This window comes from Punica granatum, chromosome 8 (assembly GCF_007655135.1).
Source record: "Punica granatum isolate Tunisia-2019 chromosome 8, ASM765513v2, whole genome shotgun sequence".
In the NCBI taxonomy this organism is placed as follows: domain Eukaryota; kingdom Viridiplantae; phylum Streptophyta; class Magnoliopsida; order Myrtales; family Lythraceae; genus Punica; species Punica granatum.
The window spans coordinates 21,547,286-21,565,298 of NC_045134.1; the positions used below are offsets into that span (position 1 = coordinate 21,547,286).

At 31.5% G+C, this 18,013-nt stretch overlaps 1 protein-coding gene and 1 pseudogene across 1 annotated transcript; one reads left to right on the forward strand and one right to left on the reverse strand.

The window, feature by feature from the left end:
- Positions 1-2,900: 2,900 nt before the first annotated feature.
- On the forward strand, positions 2,901-5,373 carry LOC116188836 (annotated as a pseudogene).
- Positions 5,374-9,702: 4,329 nt separating this feature from the next.
- LOC116188977 (glutaredoxin-C13-like) lies at positions 9,703-10,322 on the reverse strand. The gene has a single exon (XM_031518437.1). The coding sequence runs from the start codon at positions 10,232-10,234 to the stop codon at positions 9,929-9,931; it is 306 nt and encodes a 101-aa protein (XP_031374297.1). The 5' UTR covers positions 10,235-10,322; the 3' UTR covers positions 9,703-9,928.
- Positions 10,323-18,013: the final 7,691 nt, after the last annotated feature.

An 18,013-nucleotide genomic window follows, 5' to 3' on the forward strand; every position in this document is an offset into this window, starting at 1 on the left:
GTAAAGAAGTTATTATGGCTCCTCGATGCCAGCCGCCACCTTCTTAGACGGGGTCGTCGGCGCCCAAGCCACCACTATCCAGAACTCCCCCACTTTTTTTGTTCATGTGACCGGTACCGGGAAGCCACGCCCCCCTCCCTCTGAGCATGCATCGCCGCTGCTTCTTTTTATAATTTGTTTTATAATTTTTTATTATTATAAGGGAGACCTATAACTTAATAAAAGAATAAAAATAGCAAAAGTAAATAAAGGGACACGAAAATTCCATTGACAAGTATCGAGCCTGACACCTCATGGTTTCGGACTGTGACTTGTGCTACTACACCAAATCCCATTTCTCTCAAATTTATATAATTTTACTTATTTTAAACTTTACAATAAATAACATTTATTTCAAAAAAATTATTCACAATAAATATTATCTTACAATATTAATTTATTTTGCTAATTTTAGATTTTTATTTTATTTTTACAATAAAAAGAATCAACTTCATAATTTTATTATATATTACAAAAAATAACTTCATTCTAGATATTCTTTTACTTTACATATTTATTTGATTTTAAAAAAGAACAATTTTATAATTTACAATTATGTTAATTTTTACTAACAAATTTATGTTCAATTATTTTATTTTCAACTTCATCTTAGATAGTTATTTACATACGAGTTTTTAATAAAGAAAATAAATTATATAAAGAAACGAATGATACTAATATAACCGTACTAATTTATATAGAACAATTTAAGATATATTATTTTTCTAACTTGTTAGTTTGAGCTAATAACAATTTTAGATGTAACCAATTTTAAAACAAAAGAGCTTATCATGTGGTAATCATAACAGTGTGAACAGACATCCAATTAACGCATAATTACCGTACATAGTAATTAAATCAGTTTTATTTCAATTATTAGGACGCGCATATATCGACATAATTGTCCAAGAAAACAATGTTATTGTATAGCATGAACATTGTACACTAGTATTTAAAATATTTATTAGTATATCATGACAGGGATGACGCACATATTTAGATAAGTTGTTTCTAAATTACCTCGAGCTGCCGTCTGTGCAGATAATATTCTCCATAAATTAATGAAAACATGATTTTCTGTTTAATGGGACCCATAAGTAAGTTGGCCTCAAACAATATTCCTAATAAATTACTTATGATAATACTTTTTTTTGGCACAGACCAACACGTACTTCGGCCCAAACGAATTAGTTATATTGGACATTTTTTCTGATTACTTAACCTGATGATGTATTTCACTCCTATTAATGTGCTTGGAGACATCAATCAGTCACTGAGGGGTTTTTTTCATATCAATTAGTCACCAAGGAGTTTTATCCATATGAATCAGTCACCGAGGGGTTTTCTTTGTTCAATGTCAAAAGCAGGCGAAGTGCTAGCTTTAGGGCTCAAGTTTGTTTTGGACGGCATAGTGTTTTCTTGTTCTTTAATCCTTGTTGTTCATTACAGTAGTAACTTCATGAATAAGATTATTGTATTTTAAATTGGTTTACTAATAATAATGTATTGAACTTTTTTACATGGGCACGAGTTAATCAAACTGTTAGTAATGACACATCTTGATTTATTTGGGGGAAAATAAAACTCATAATATTTTGATAATGGCCCGAGTGATTACAATAATTTGCTTGAGCTTACATGTATATATAGCAACAACTATTTCATTCATATTACACTATTATATTTTTGATATTGTATTGTTGAACATGTATATTACGTGAAATATAAATTTGGCTACTGTGTGCATGTCATGACCACCGTGAATAAGTTAGTGACACGCAATGAATTCATAAATTACTTTTGATAGTTCTTATTATTTCCCTACGCAGGTGATAGCGCCGGTGCTAACCAATTAGCTATGTTTGACATTTTTTTCTCCTGCAACTGGCCTCGTCTACCTTATCGCTGCATAGACTGATTTGGGATAATATAACCTTGTATGCCACATTAATACGTAAATTTAAAAATTGGAAATATAAATTTGCAAATCAAAGAATTGTGAATTATAAGTTTATGAAAAAATACTTGCAAAAATAAAATAATTGTAATTAGAATTGATAAAACAATGATAGATAAAATACTTATTGATTTTAACAATTATAAATTTGAAAAAGTTGAAAAAGAATTAAATTAATAGAATAAAATAATTTTAAAAATGTTATAGTAAACTAATTTCATAAATAACTGTAAATTTAAAAATGTAAAAAAATTGAAAAATTACAATTTTTTGAAATAAAATAATTTTAAGAATAATTATAGTAAACTTATTTCAGAAATAATCGTAAATAAAGTAATTGTATAAAATTATGAAAATAGAATAATAGTAAATTTTTTTTATTAATTTACAACTAATAAAATAATGGTAAAATTAATAACTAATTATTATAAAATACATCACGAGAATCATTACCCGATTTTAACTAAAATATACTAATTTTACTTCGGGTTATTTGAATGTAGACTGTTCATCAATCCCCCGCATCACTAAAAGAAAAAGAGTTTGTTTTGCTTTATGAAATGTTATAAGCATGTATGTCTGAGTTATAATGTTTCAAATATCCTTAATCGTTCATAGAATTGTAACTATTCAAGAGAGAGAGTTTTCGATGATCCTTCTCGTAATGTGAGATGAGAGAAAATCAATTAGGTTGCAGCTAATTGGTGAATGAGCGACTATTACGCTCAATAACATTCCCCCGCCCGCCCAAAGGGAAAAAAAAATAATTCTTCTGCTCTTGATGTGGTTCGTGAGAGTCGAGTTCGCCCTAATTGAGCCAAATAAGCCTGACCCCTTTTGTTAAGCAAACCAATTAAAAAAAAAATGTGCAAGTCCTTTCACAATCGCGTCCACATGTGCAGGGATGGCTGCTAGCTCAATTAGCTTTTGCCTCCCAGTATTAATGCCCGTTAAACGGTGTGTTAGTTTTGACAGTGAAATGGTGTCGTGTTATAGCTTGCCAAGATTAAAAGTATGCTAAAGGGCGAAATGGTTAAAAAAAAAAGGGTTATGTGATGAGGCATTAATCTATTACGCCATTGATGAGGCATTAATATATTACTCCATTGATGAGGCATGATATCAAAGCCAATTACGTAGTAATAACAGTCGGTTGATCCTTGAATTGATTAAATGATGGAAGGACGATTAATTTTTTTTTGTTGATATTCTCATTGAAAAAGTGATTTACTTTGTGTAAATTGTTCTTTTACAGGATTTAACGTGGAAATGGTGGAGTAGAGGAACATTAGTTTTACCGTTTGGGATATTGGTGGCCAGGACAAGGTTGGTCTCTTTCTCTCAATACTTAAAAATATGGCAGAAAAGGTTAATCTTATTTAGAAGTTTTGCCCGTCTTATTTGGTGCCAATTCTATATATGTAGTAGCTGATCATTTCGTGTAAAAAGACAGTACTAGAGATGTGGATCAAAGGATTAGAGCTAGGAGTTTTAAGGGGCGCGCGTCATTAGGAATCATAAAGTAGTGGTATAATTTTATGAACCCTAAGATTTGTTTTGCTTTTGCTCATAATGAAAGAACTGATTTCTATAGCTTATTGTGATGGAGTTTGGCTTGGGAATGGGGATATTGAGATTGAGATTGAAATGACCAGTGCTGCTTCCGAGCATTTGATACTTCAGTTGGGGATGGCATTCCTCGCTGCTGTTTCTTCTCTCCATTGATGCTGAAAGATATGTACTAATTCGGTGAGTTGTATGGGAAGGTAGAAACAACGATATTCCTTTGCCTTTGGTGGGCAAAGGAATGTACGTTCTTGGGTGGTTGTATTGGTGAATTGGCAAATGTCTAAAATAAATAGAGGTAGAAATATGCGTCTGGAAGACCAATGAACACAACACCCTTAATGTTCCTCATGACTCCTGAGAGAGAAATCGAAGTTGAAATTGTTCCTCCTTTTCCTAATTTGTGGTATAACGTTGTGCTTCACTACACAATTGATGCTGTTTTTCTATTAAAGTGCAGATCCGTCAATTGTGGAGGCACTATTTCCAAAATACTCTGGGGCTAATTTTCGTTGTGGACAGCAATGATAGGGATCGAATTGTCGAGGCGAGGGATGAGCTGCATAGGATGTTGAATGAGGTACTACTTTCTGCTCTTGTAGTCTCACTGCCTGTTCTGTTTCAATCTCCATGCTCAATGTTACTGTTAGATTAATACCGGCTGAGCCAAGATGCTGCAGTGGTTTTGGTTGTTTAGCGACATCTTCGGGAGTGCAGCTAGGACATTGAGTTCTGCATTCATAAGTTTTACGGCCGGGTTCCTATTTGAAGTTATAATTAATGTTTGTTGATTCATATTGTCCTTGAAACTATTTCTAACTTTTGCCCGGTTGCACTTCCTATTAATACACACTTTTATGGCTCATTTATATTGTCTAGATTCAGTTTGTCGAAATATTAATTATATATGTTCACATTTGTCTTCGCATTTTGGGTGCGATCAGCAGTGAAAGGAAAAATTTCAGTCTTTTATTATCGTAGTTGTTGCTGAAAACCAAGTGATCAATCCGAATGTCATTAATAGAGAGCCTAACCAGACCAGTTGTGGCAAAGTTAGGCTTAATGGAGTTGACTGTGGTGTGTCTTTTTCCTTTTTTTTATTAGGATGAACTGCGTGACGCTGTTTTGCTCGTCTTTGCCAAGAAGCAAGATCTTCCCAACGCAATGACTGCAGCAGAACTAACTGATATGCTCGGTCTTCATTCGCTCTGTCACCGACACGGGTAAGTGGGGTTCCCTGCAATCACATCAGTGTAATATATATTTTAGCTGGTTGAATGAAAAGAAAAAATAAAAGAGAAAAGAGGTGACTAATCTTTCATTTGTCATTTATGTCGGTAAGAACCCGTTCTTAATTTGTTCTTTTAATGGGAAGAAACATGCTTTAACTGCCTTATGGAAACGTGATTACATTTTTCAGGCAATAAAAAGGAAAACTGGAACATGATCTCAATGAATCGGATTGAACAGACCCTAATTTTCGAGTCAAAATTATACTTGATATAATTTTTTGGTATGCGGTGGCTAATCTTTCTCAGGTACATCGAGAGCACCTGTTCAACGTCCGGAGAAGGCCTTTACAAGGGTCTGCACTGGCTCAACAACAATATTGCAAGCAAGGTACTGTGCTACTGATCGTATGAACTACCTTTCCATCTGTTCATTATTATTGCAAGGGTTCCGTAAATTCGAGCCTGAAGCTGATAAAATCGAAGTAGGCAGAGATTCATTGTCCCTTCTGTTCTTTCAGGCTTGAGGATATCACAAAGCTTCTGCTTCTGGGCGGTAAAAGCTTCAGGCTGTGGATCTAGGGAAAAGAAAATTCTGAAATTTTAACTGCACGATGGTTTGCTAGGATTTACTTACTGTGGTTGGTGTAAACGCTCGACTAGCCAGTACCATTTTACTCCTAAGACAATCAGAATTTTCCTTATCATCATGTGATTTTTTTTTAAAAAAAAATTTTCTCGTTATGCCACGTAATAATATTCATTATATGGTTGTGATGATCTTTGTTGCTCGATATATCAGTCTAAGCGTACATTCGCTCGATATATCAGTCTAAGTGTACATAATATCAGTATTTCCATCTATAGCCCCGAAAATTAAATTTTCAGATCGAAATAAACATGTGAAAGATATTATCAGAGAACAGTGATCTATAGTTAAGAAACAGTGAATGACTCAAGAAAGAGTGATCAATAATTAAGGAACAATAGTGACCCAATTGAGCAAACGCAATTTTGATAATGACACGAGACATTGCACTTTCAATTCTAGAAAATCAAACGTTAATTACTCCCTCTCCCAAGAAGTACACTTCCTAAAACTTGAACTTGTGTTCTCCTTACGGGGTTGATACCACTTGCCACTCAACCAACACATTGTTGGTGTTGAAATTACTATAGGATTACTTATATCAAGAGAAACGAGTTAATGTAGATTCATTAAAGAGTAATCTCACTTTAATTAGTTGAGACGATGGGAAACCAATTTGCAAACTCTTACCGTGAGTTTTCGTACTTATCTGTATGTGTCTGTATATATATATATATATATATATATATATATATAATACCAAAGTTTCGAATTAAATTCTCACGCCGTCACGTGTTTAAAAATATCAAACGAAACTCTCTTGCATTGGTGCGTCATCATCATCTACACTAAGGAAACTTTTTATTATTTTATCAAGAAAATATTCTCATATATAGTCTTTTATATTCATATATTTTCTTATTTATTATTAAGAAAACTGAATGTATAGTGGAATATACAATATATTATTCTAATTAAGTAAATGTCATTCTTTGTGTGCATATATAGATATTATAGTAGAGTATTTTAATAAAATTTTATTAATCATTAAGGAAAAAATTTGCATATATATATATTGTCTAAAAATATTAGATTATAAGAAAATTTTGAAATGTGATATGATATTATTTACTAATTTGAGGTCAAGAATGAAATAATTCACATATGTTATATCCTATTATGTTCTCTTAACTCATAATATAAAATCCTAACAATTGTATGATATAATATCAGATTTTCTGTTCGGTTTCCTCTGCCTCCAAACTCTCTCTTTAGTTTCTTCTCTCCCTTCATGCTCTATTATTATCAAGTTTATGTTTATACACAATTTGCCGTTTTATTTTGATGAGTAATCGCATGTTTACATAAAAAAATAGTTGAATAGTTTAAATTTTTCGTCTAAATTAGTGTAGTTAGATACATATTAGAATATTATTCAAATTTGTTATTTTCACATCACGTGGATCGTCATCTACTTTTTAGCAATTTCAAAGTGTACATCATTATTTCCACCAAAAAAAAGCGTAAATCCTTATTCCTGAATATCAAGTTCCAAATTAACCCGATGATTATCATTAGGGATTATATGACCCTTTTATTAGTTCAGCTTTTTATTTTCCTTATATTAAGCCCATTAACCTCCCTTATAACTGAAAATAAAGTAATATAAAATGCATAACTTTCATCTAGTTTCATTAAATTTATTCCATATTCCATTAAGTTATCTTTGACTCTCTTCTTTCTCGAGCTTCTCTCTCACTAATTCTTTTCAAATCCAATATCTGAAGCTTCTTATTCATATTCCTCTTCCATTTTTTCTCCCGCTATTAATTTATTTGATTTTTTTTAGTTTTTCATTTTTTTATTATTCGAATAATTATTTTTAAAAAAATGTAAATTTATAATTTGTCTTGTTTAGAATGTAAAGTTAGTTCATTGATAGACTCTTGCCAAAATTATATAGAGTGAGCTAACAATATTTCAGTAAAATTGACGTCCGCGCATGCGCGGGTTGTGTGACTAGTTATGAGTACATTTAAGTCAATGATACAACCACTGACTGGATCTGAGAAGGAAAAAAAAGGGCAAAAAATGAAAAGGCATTTAATTTAGTTAATTAACTTTATAATTATAATAATTTTACCTTTTTCCCTTAGTTATGTTTCAAAAAGTTTCTTTTTCTTATTTCATGTGTTAACCTTGCTTATAATTACGTCAATCCACAAGTGGAGGATGCGAGGATATCCACATATATAAGTAACGTAATCAGGTCGTGCGGGATAACAAAAGCTAAAAAGTGAACGATTAGGACTGGAGCACATTGATCCTCACTAAAAGAGACGAGACAACTTCAAGGCCGATAATTAGCTAAGTAATGACGGCAGAGGGAGTTTAGTTCGCCAAAGCCAACTTTACGATCCTTGGATGGTTTTGCGAGCTATTGCATGCATATAGGTATGGTTTCAAGGCAAATCACGTGTCGAAAATCAATCATATGATTTTGTTTTAATGGTCATAACTTGTAGTCTTCATCTTTGATTTTGTGTGCTTGAGCAAGCAAATTGCTATTGGAGGAGAAATTGTCCAAGAAATAGCGCATACATATGATCTGCTAAAAGAAGTAAGCTTTTTTTTTCCGATTACAAAGGAAGCAAGAAGTAAGCCTTATTATTATTATTAAACAAATTTCCCTTTTCTATTAAATTTAATTTCCATGTTTCTGTTAAAATCTCGGAGAAAGACTTGCTTTTCATAAAAGGAATTTCTTTTTTGTGAATCCTTCTAAGTTTTTCAAAATTATAAATTGAAATAAAAATTGCCAATTTCCTTCTAATTTATATATGGGCAAACCGAAAATTCTAAACTTTTATTAGGACTTATAGGAAAACTTATATGGGCAAAAATGAACAATTGTATTTTGACTTTATTTCTAGTGGTAAAAATATTTCAACAAAGCATTTATGATTTTCATGGGGACAAAAATTTTAATATCATAATTTTTATTTACCCAAAAGGATTTAATTATAAAAATGGCGGCAATTGCCCTTACAGCTAGTAGTATGAGAATATCGGTATTTCACGAGAAAATAAAAAATGCAGACATGAAAAGAGCAAAATAAGCAAAGAAAATTACATCAAAAAAAGAAGAAGAAAGAAATGCTTTTTGATGAGAAAAAGAAAGAAATGTGTGACTGAACAAAAGGGGAAAAGACATGGAATATAATTCCCTTGTCTCAGTCATAAATTGGTATAGAATAAAAGGTAACCCGATGTACAAAAGTTATAAATTTCTTTGTCAGACTTTATTTACGGAACCGTAGAAAAATATGGAAAGTGACCTTAACTTTTGGAAATTCGAGAGCTCGCAATGTAGAAGAACAATAATGTTAATCAATTAAAAGTCGAGAACATTAATTCATTTTTAATGTACGGCTTCGGCCCAATATACCAAAAATAAAAAAAAAATTAATTCGAGAACATGTTCAACGTTATATGTAACCAGGGACACATAGCAAGAGCGAAGTCATCATAAAACTTTTCACGGGAAGGGGGAGGACCAGGAATCCTCTTGAGTACTGCTTGAAATCACAGCTTTTCGGAGATGCTTTGACTCAATTTCTGAACTGTCCGAGGGCTCTTCAAGACCGTTGAATAAATGCTTGCTGTGGGATCCACATTGATCCAATGGTCCCCGGTAAACTCAACTTTAATCTCAGTTCATTTAATTTTCTTATTACTTTTATCAATGAGATCACCTGTATTTTTAATCTTTTGGGTGACAATGTGGTGCTTCACAAACATCTGTACATTGGGGGAGATGAATGACGATTTCTTATAGTGTGTTTAGTTTTAGAGTTGAGTTCAGTTAAATTTTAATTTTAATTGGGTTGTAATGATTGTATTGTTGAATTATAAGAATTCCGGTGTAATTGTTTCTTGAAAAACCTCTAACAATAATTTTTTCTTGAAAAAGGCCTTTAGTATAGTAGTACAAAATTCGACTCAAAATCAAGAGATTATGGATTCAATTCTCACTGGCGGAACTTATCTCCCTTTTAGTTTGCTTTATTTGTTTCATATTCTTGTATTAGGCTTCTTATTTCCTCCAACTTATTAGCTCATGTCATTATGGGATAAATATTTTGCATGATTTTGGAGTATTGATTAAGGCTTCTCCAGCTTCTTGCTCCCATGCGAATTATAAGTTTTTTCGGCAACCAAGGTATGTATATACATTGCGGCTAAGCGCATTCGTGTATCCCGACATGTCCGACATTACTTGCAATCGTCGAGCCAACATCAAAGACATACATAAACATAAGTTTTCGATACCAAGGTAGACTAATTCGAATTAATTATCCCGACATGTTCCAACATCACTTGGAATTGTGAAGTTAACATCGAACATGTACATAAAGAAAAGCTGCATAAGCAAAGGACTCGAAAATAAAAACTTTTATATGTGTGTATATATATATATATATATATAAACTTACTCGAAACTAGGTACTTATCGCGACCAATCTGACACTAGGGCATCAAAAGTAACTAGCATAATATCTGATACGGCCTGAGCATCTGAAGGAGCGAGCCGCTGAGGTGAAGGGACATGATCTCATTTGTTGATCCCACCAGGTTTCCGCCTATGAAAACGGCCGGCACAGGTGCATTGCAACCGAGCATCACCAGCTGCCTCTCTATTTCCCGTCCCTCAGGATCCTGGTCAATCTCATAGATCAGAGGGACAACTCCGAGCTGACGGAACAGGACGTTCACTGAGTAGCACAAACAGCATGAACTCTTGCTGAATATCACCACGCCTTTGTCCGAGACTAATCCCATCACCTTCTCCATCTCCTCTCAATCTATGCTTCGTCGTTTCAAGGATCCGACTAAGAAGAGGGAAATTTAGGTTTTGTATTCAAAATCTAGTGAATGTTTGCAGGACTAGAATTGTTTAGACAAGAGTTTCTAGGAGCTGAACTATTTATATAGGAACGGCCGTAGGTTGGACTGTGCTAACATGAGCTAGAATATTCAAAGTTGTTTTGCTACACATAGATGCGGCCCAAACATTTAATAAAGTCGCTTTTTTGGAATAAAGACCACCTTGTTCAACATTTCTGAACATGTGGGCACGCGAAAGATCGATGGTATATTTAGTTATGTGAATGAGCGGTCAGAAACTTGGAATGGGTTAGCGAATTCTTTGGCGCACACAGAGAAGAATCGAAAACGAAAACTATTAGTGTACTGAACTGATCTTGTTTATTTTGATCGATCAGCTAGTTCCCTTATGGGGCATCCACATCGCTGAAAAGGACGCGCGGGCCTTTCGCACCTTTATACCGTCATTTGACTCGTTGGCCATCGCTATCTGCAAGCCGGAAATTCAAAAAAATATAAATGAAAAATCACATGCGTACTATTCTTAGTAAAATGAAGTGACTACTTTATTACAAATTTAAATAATTTACTTATATATGTATATGATACAATCACTTTTGAAATGATAACATTTTAGATCTTTTTCACGATTTATTATTCTTTAGTGCACAACATAGCATGTTTTTTTTTCACTATTTTCCCATCCTATCACACTTTCGAACTTAGCTCGTTGTAGCATAAAATCGAATTTCTTATCAAACCTAGCGCGCCATTTAACAGGTATTAGAAATGGAAAGAAAATGACCTGGCATCCACGGTTGGCCGCCTTTGTACACATGTGGGCGTGACATGTGGACAAACTAAAAAAAAAAGGGTAAATTGCACCGGTAGTTCAAAATGTTTTACAAATATTTCATGATGGTCCAAAAAGTTTTTTTCGCTACATGATGGAACAAAATGTTTCAAAGTTGTTTCATGATGGTACAAACCGTCAACTCGAGTTTGACGCCGTCAAGCCGACGATGACGTGGCTACTACGTGTCACCTCCTTGCTGACATGGCCGAAAAATTTTAAATAATTCTAAAAATTTTAAAATTTTAAAACTTTTAAAAATAATTTAAAATTTTAAAAACTTTTAAAAATAATTTTAAACTTTTAATTTAAAATAATTTTAATATTAAATTTTAAATAATTTTAATATTAAATTTTTAAATTTTTATAAAATTATTTAAAATTATTTTTTAAAAAAAAAACTTTTAAAATATTTTAAAATATTTTAAAAATTTTCAAAATAATTTTAAAATTTTCAAAATTTTAAAATAAATTTTTTATTTTTTTTTCTTAATTTTTACTCTTTTTTTGTTTTTTTTGTATTTTTTATAAAAATTTAAAATTTTCAAAATTTTAAAATATTTTTTATTTTTTTTCAAAATTTTTACTCTTTTTTTGTATTTTTTAATTATTTTTTTGTATTTTTTTGGACTTTTTAAAATTTTATTTTGTCTTAAATGACGTAGCGCACCATGATTGGTTCCACGTAATAAAAGTGATAGGACGCGCCACGTCAGCAAAATGTTAACGGCATCAGCTCGAGTTAACGGTTTGTACCATCATGTAATAACTTTGAAACATTTTGTACCATTATATAGCGAAAAAAACTTTTTGAACTATCATGAAACATTTATAAAATATTTTGGACCATCGGTGCAATTTACCCAAAAAAAAAAAGGACAGCGCTTGAAGGGAGGAGGGGGTGGGGGTTCCCTGCTAGTCATAGGCCAATTCTCCACAAGATGAAGTCAGACCTCTCAAGCATTCGACGATATCGTCCGAGGAAAATGCGTGCTAAGTTCAAAATGCGTGCTCAAATGTGAAAATGGTGAAAAAAAAACTGATATTTGATGCAATTTTTCCCATCATTATTTATTGCTATTGTTTTGTCACTATTACTTCTATTATTACTATTATAATTATCAGAATCATTATTATCATCATTTTGTTGTGGGGTATTTACCTAAAATGGCCTATGGTTTGCTCGTTTTGTCAAATCTATTCTATGCTTTTTTTGTCAAATCTATCCCATGATTTACCTTTTGCATCAAATCTATCCTGGCGTTATCTTTTCCGTCGACATCTAACGGCTGTGCTGACATTGCGCCTACGTGGCAAGTGTGGCCCATTATCTCTCCACGTGCCACCTCAGCGCGACCGTTAGATGTTGACGGAAAAGATAACGCCGGGATAAATTTGATACAAAAAGTAAACCATGTGATAGATTTGACAAAAAAAACATATGATAGATTTAACAAAACGGACAAACCATAGGCCATTTTAAGTAAAAATCCCTTTTGTTGTTGTGGTTGTTGTTGTTGTTATTATTTTTTTATTCCGGTGTGCACCTCGATATTTGAAAGTTCATTTGAGCTCCGATCAATCCAATCAAGCCGAGTCCGTCTACTATAGGGTAAAACTCTCACAACATGGATTTTCTTCATTTGCAAAACTCGAATTCGAGACATTATCCAAGAGGAATAAGTACCGAACCACTTGAATTAACCAACGTTTATCATCATCATCATCATAGTTGTTGAAGCAACTTAAAATTCAGTCTGTGACGAAATTTATCTGCGAGGATAAGTTTTTAGGTTTTCCTTTTTACATTTGCAACTATATATTTGCTTAAATTTTATTTCTTATTGATCATATATTTCTTCAAATTTCTTTATTTTTCTTATGAAACTGATGACATCCAAAAAAATGAATTCTCTGTATGGGTTAGGAATTTTTTTTTTGTTCATTCTAAGGGCATATAATCACAAACGGTGAATTTCTTTTTTCCTTTCAACAAACTATTTCTAAGTTATTAATTCTTGCTCTTGCAGTGAGAGCTCCCCATTCATTTATGGAAATGCTGCCGCAAAATATTCTTTTTACATTTTCTTGACTTGTGGTTTGCCGTCTTTTTGATTCAACTGTCCTTAATATATACATACAATATTTTAAATTCATAATAAACCAAATTAATGCTACATTTATTAAAATAAAAAAATAAAAAAATAATTTATTTTTACTGAATAAAAATGCTAGGTTGAGTTGTTAGCTCGATGTGGCTGCCCCAACTAAGGGAACCTGGCCACCACATAATGTTCCTTTCGCCATAGCTCGTTTAGACTTAGCCCGACTTGATCACCACAGCCTCATTAGTACACTAGTGAATTAAGTTCAAGGCCCACTAGATCAAGCATTATGGATCGGTCACTACCAGCTCATAATACGCCTACATAGTAGCGAGCTTTACGTTCTCTGTGAAGTTCGAACTCGTGATGTTCAAATGGAACGCTTAGAGCTTAACCACTAGACCACCATGCTTGGGTAAAATAATTAAATAATTAAATACAAATTAGGAGCTATATTGAGGTATATTCCAAAGAAAAAGAAAAGCCATACCAAATAAAGAAAAATAGATATTAGATTTGAATTATGAGTAAATATATATTGAGTCTTCTCTAAATTCAACAAATTTTAAAAATAAAAAAAATAAAAATCTTGACAAAAATGAAATAAGAAGGGCTCGTGATAATTTTATGCTCGTTTGCTGAAATGCTTCCACAATAAGCATTTTTTACATACCCCAACTGATGGTTAACCGTTCTTTTGATTCACATCATTAATGTATACCTACAAACCAAACCAAATAAAAAAATATATTAGCTAATTAAATATGAACTAGTGTAGAAATTTGTCATTATAAATAAAAAACTTCGATAATCTTTGGTTTGGTCGATTTTTTTCATTTTTGTTGATAAACTTTTATTCATTGAAATAGCAATACAGGATGAAGAGTCAATGTAAAAGAAGATGAAGGTTGGATACTTCTCACATATTATTTTTTCAAATTTTCTTGAAAATGACTTATCAAAATGATTTTTCCTTGAAATTTTAATTTGAAATGATAATAATTCGAAAGGTCATATCATATATATCACTTAGACCTTATATCTTTTTTCATAGTATAGATACTTTAAAATGCTAATGAACTATTACATGTTATTACCATATTATACCAAGTGGTCTTCATAGATTGATTAACATATGAATAGGCATTCAATGTAATGCTGCCTTCGTCCTACATGGAACCATTTGATGTTTCGTCTCAGCTTTTAGTATTTATTTAGAATATGAGTTAAATATATATCGAGTCTCCCCTAAATTTAATAATTTAACAAATAAAAAAAAACTCAAAACCTTGACAAAAATTGAAATAAGAAGAGCTTGTGAGAATTTTCTATCCATTTGTCGATAACGCTTTCACAATAATCATTTTTTACATATCTCAACTCATGATTAACCGTTGTTTTGATATCTGTCGCTAATATATGCCTACAATTCTTTGAATTCCTTATAAAATAATTAATCATTTATCGAGTTGATAAAAAATTTAATCAATCAATTATATTCAAAATATGAACTTAAAGGTCTTCTCCCAAAAAATGAAATTGTCACACTAAACAATAAAAAGAAATCTTATTTGCTAATTTAATATAATTTATATGAGTTAATTTATTATAGTCTTCCCTAAGTTAATGAAACTACATAACAAATATTAAAAAACACTATAAATCTTGATAAAAAAATTATAATAAAAATTAGTTATAAATAAAATATGCAAATGCTACTCAACGCGTGGGCAACGAGAATATCTAGATATATAAAGTTGTATCCCACTTGATTAAAGAGGGAAAGAATCATAAATGTTTAATAAATTAGCATGTTATATAGAAATTGAATAATATTAATCACTATTGTAATTAAAGAAAATATATCCAAAAGAAACATTAAAGAAGAATTCTAATCACTTATTGTTATTTTATAAGCAATTGATATTTTATTAGTAAATGTATATACATAATTTTAAAGACATTAAAGATTATCTTTACTTAATTAATTTTAATAATAATTATTAGCATTATAATTTAAATTAAGTAAATCTCTCATCGAAGTGATTAGTCATTTTACAAAACTTAATATATGAAATATGAGTGATAAAAAGACAAATCGAAATACTTAATATTTAAATTTTATAGACTCTATGACAATTATTTTCTTATAAATTGAATTGATAATGGAGATCATGTCTATGAAATATTTTACATGAATTATTTGCTTATAGCTCTTTAATTAATATTATCTAGCCTAGGTATGAATTTATTATATTAAAGTTTATATAGTATAAAAAATTCTATTTTCCATTTTTTAGTATAAACTACAAATCAATATTAATAATTGCCTTAATATCTAATGTTTCATAATAAATTTTCGGCTAAATAAAAGCGGAGGTCTTAAATCTATGCAAAAAGTTTACTAAAGTATGAGTTGGGTCCAACTAGTTCTAAACATTCAGGTCATTAGACATTTTTAGTCAGAAACCTTTAATCCAAAAAAAATTACAGAAATACAAAAATTATTTTCTATTAAAAAGCGCTGCATGAATCAACACGGCGTCAACGGTTTCGGACCGAAAATATCTAAAAGTTTAGGACTAGTTGAGACAAACTCATACATTTAGGACTTAAGTTTAACTTTTTGCATAATTTTAGAACTTCCGCCTTTATTTAGCCATAAATTTTCATAATAAATTTTCTTTACAAAATCCGTACAACACACATGTTCAATGACCTACATATACATATACATACATATATATATATATATATATATTACTTTTTGACTTCTATAATTGAACAAACCTTTGGAATTTACAGTGAAGAAGCCTGATGATAGAACGTTACTTTTAGTGATATGATTGGTGAAAATTCTAAAAGTCATTCTACCACGGTCTACTTATATGCTACATGGCATTGTCCAATGAGTTGATTTGGTTCTCATAACTACACATAGATATATAGATGAGAACTTCAAAACAACTTCATTTTGTAATTAAGGTTTGTGAGATTATGTCGCATTAATAAGTCGGGAGCCCCGAAAACCTAAAGATCGAACAAGTGAGGACGGGATTAGATGAAAAAGAAAAGGGCAATAATATCAAATTCTATTGGTATTATATTTTCTAGTTCGTGAGAATTTCGTTGTACCTTTCATAATATTGGGAGGTGGACATGGAAGTCTTATATCTATAAATAGACAGCAAGAGTTTTTAGTGACGTTTGGGTCGATAACGGAATTGAGAGATAGCTTTTGTAATTTTTTTATTTTTTATTTTTCAATTTAGTGGTTGCCCTTACTCTACTCATCTGGAGACTCAAAATAGCAAAAGCATTAGTCCCACATTGACCAAGAATGTAAATAACGTTGGGTATATATGCTGAAAGGGTTCCACCACTTAAATTTTTTTATTAGAAATAGATTTAAATTCGTATAAATTCAATAAAAATTTAAGAATAACACAATAACAAGTTAATAGAATTACTATCCATGACCGCCTCTGAACAATTATATAGACCCAATCACTCAATATGTGTTTGCTTAGATTCAGCTTCTTCGATAAACCAAACTAACATTGACTTTAGTCAAAGAACCTCTTAGTAGTCTAGAAACCTACATTTTTTTTTTAACTTTATTGCTAAGTGAAACAGCTGTTTTTCGAAATTTGGAATGCTATCAGTCCAAATTTTTTACAATTTAATTTTGCGATTCAGTCCTGTCTCTCTCAAAAGCATTCAAAAGTTAGAGAGAGGGTGAGAACGAGAGCACCACCAGGGGGAGACAGGTGATGGAGGCTTCGATCCGAACCACCACCTCTTTGGTGAGATCGTTGACGACCCTTAAGACCTTTAGTGACCTTGTCTAGGGTGATTGTCGCTGGAGTTGTAGCTGCCACCGCCCCCTCCCTCCCTCTTTGTGCGATCTCTGTTCGAGACCTCAAAATTCTTTTTTAATTTTTAATTTTTAATTATTTTAAAAAATAATAAGATTATAAAGATTGAGTCCGAAGTAAAAAAGAAAGAAAAATATTGGACTGGCAAGTAATTACTAGTCTATGCCAAAGAATTTCAGATTTTTTATACTTGTTCTGGCAAAGTTGTTTTATTTAATCAATTAAGTACTTATTTCATTGAACATTTGGAATTTAATCACTCAATTTTTAGCATAAAAAATGCGACCTTCGTATAAAAAGAAGCAGTTTTGTGGTATTTGTTATGAAGAAGAATAAAAAAGTGGCTAAAAATTCGAAGATGCGCAGTCAATTTATGTGGTTAGATTCTCTTCAACTTTGAATCCTCAGATGTCGGAAAGTCATATGTGGAAACGGCTTTCGGTGGAGAAAGTATTATGTGTAATTAGGATGTCACGTGGCACTGTGTCACTAGACACACAAAAAAACTATATTCTTATCACAACAAATTTTTTATAATATTTATAAAATTTAAAAGGAATTAGTAAATCTCTTATTAACTTATTACGTAATATACCCATTATATACTAGAGTTTTTGCTTTCGGTGAGTCTGTAGATTCTATTAGTATTTGTTGCATCCAAAAAAGAAAACAAAAACTTAGAGTAGATTCCTTCTCGACTCGAAGGACCATTATTGGAAGGCTCCCATCATATAATTAGTAATTCAATTTAATTAGTCTTTTACAATTATATCTCAGAATGAAGACTATATTTTTTATGAGATAGACCTGATGGGACCATTAGGGATCATTAATGAAATAAAAAAGATACGAAATTTTGAGGTAAAATTCCCTCACAAATTTGAAATTTTGGATAAAACTTTCCATTGAA

Excerpts from the sequence above, each read along its gene's own strand:
- LOC116188977 (XM_031518437.1), bottom strand. The coding sequence starts at position 10,234 with ATGGAGAAGGTGATGGGATTAGTCTCGGACAAAGGCGTGGTGATATTC.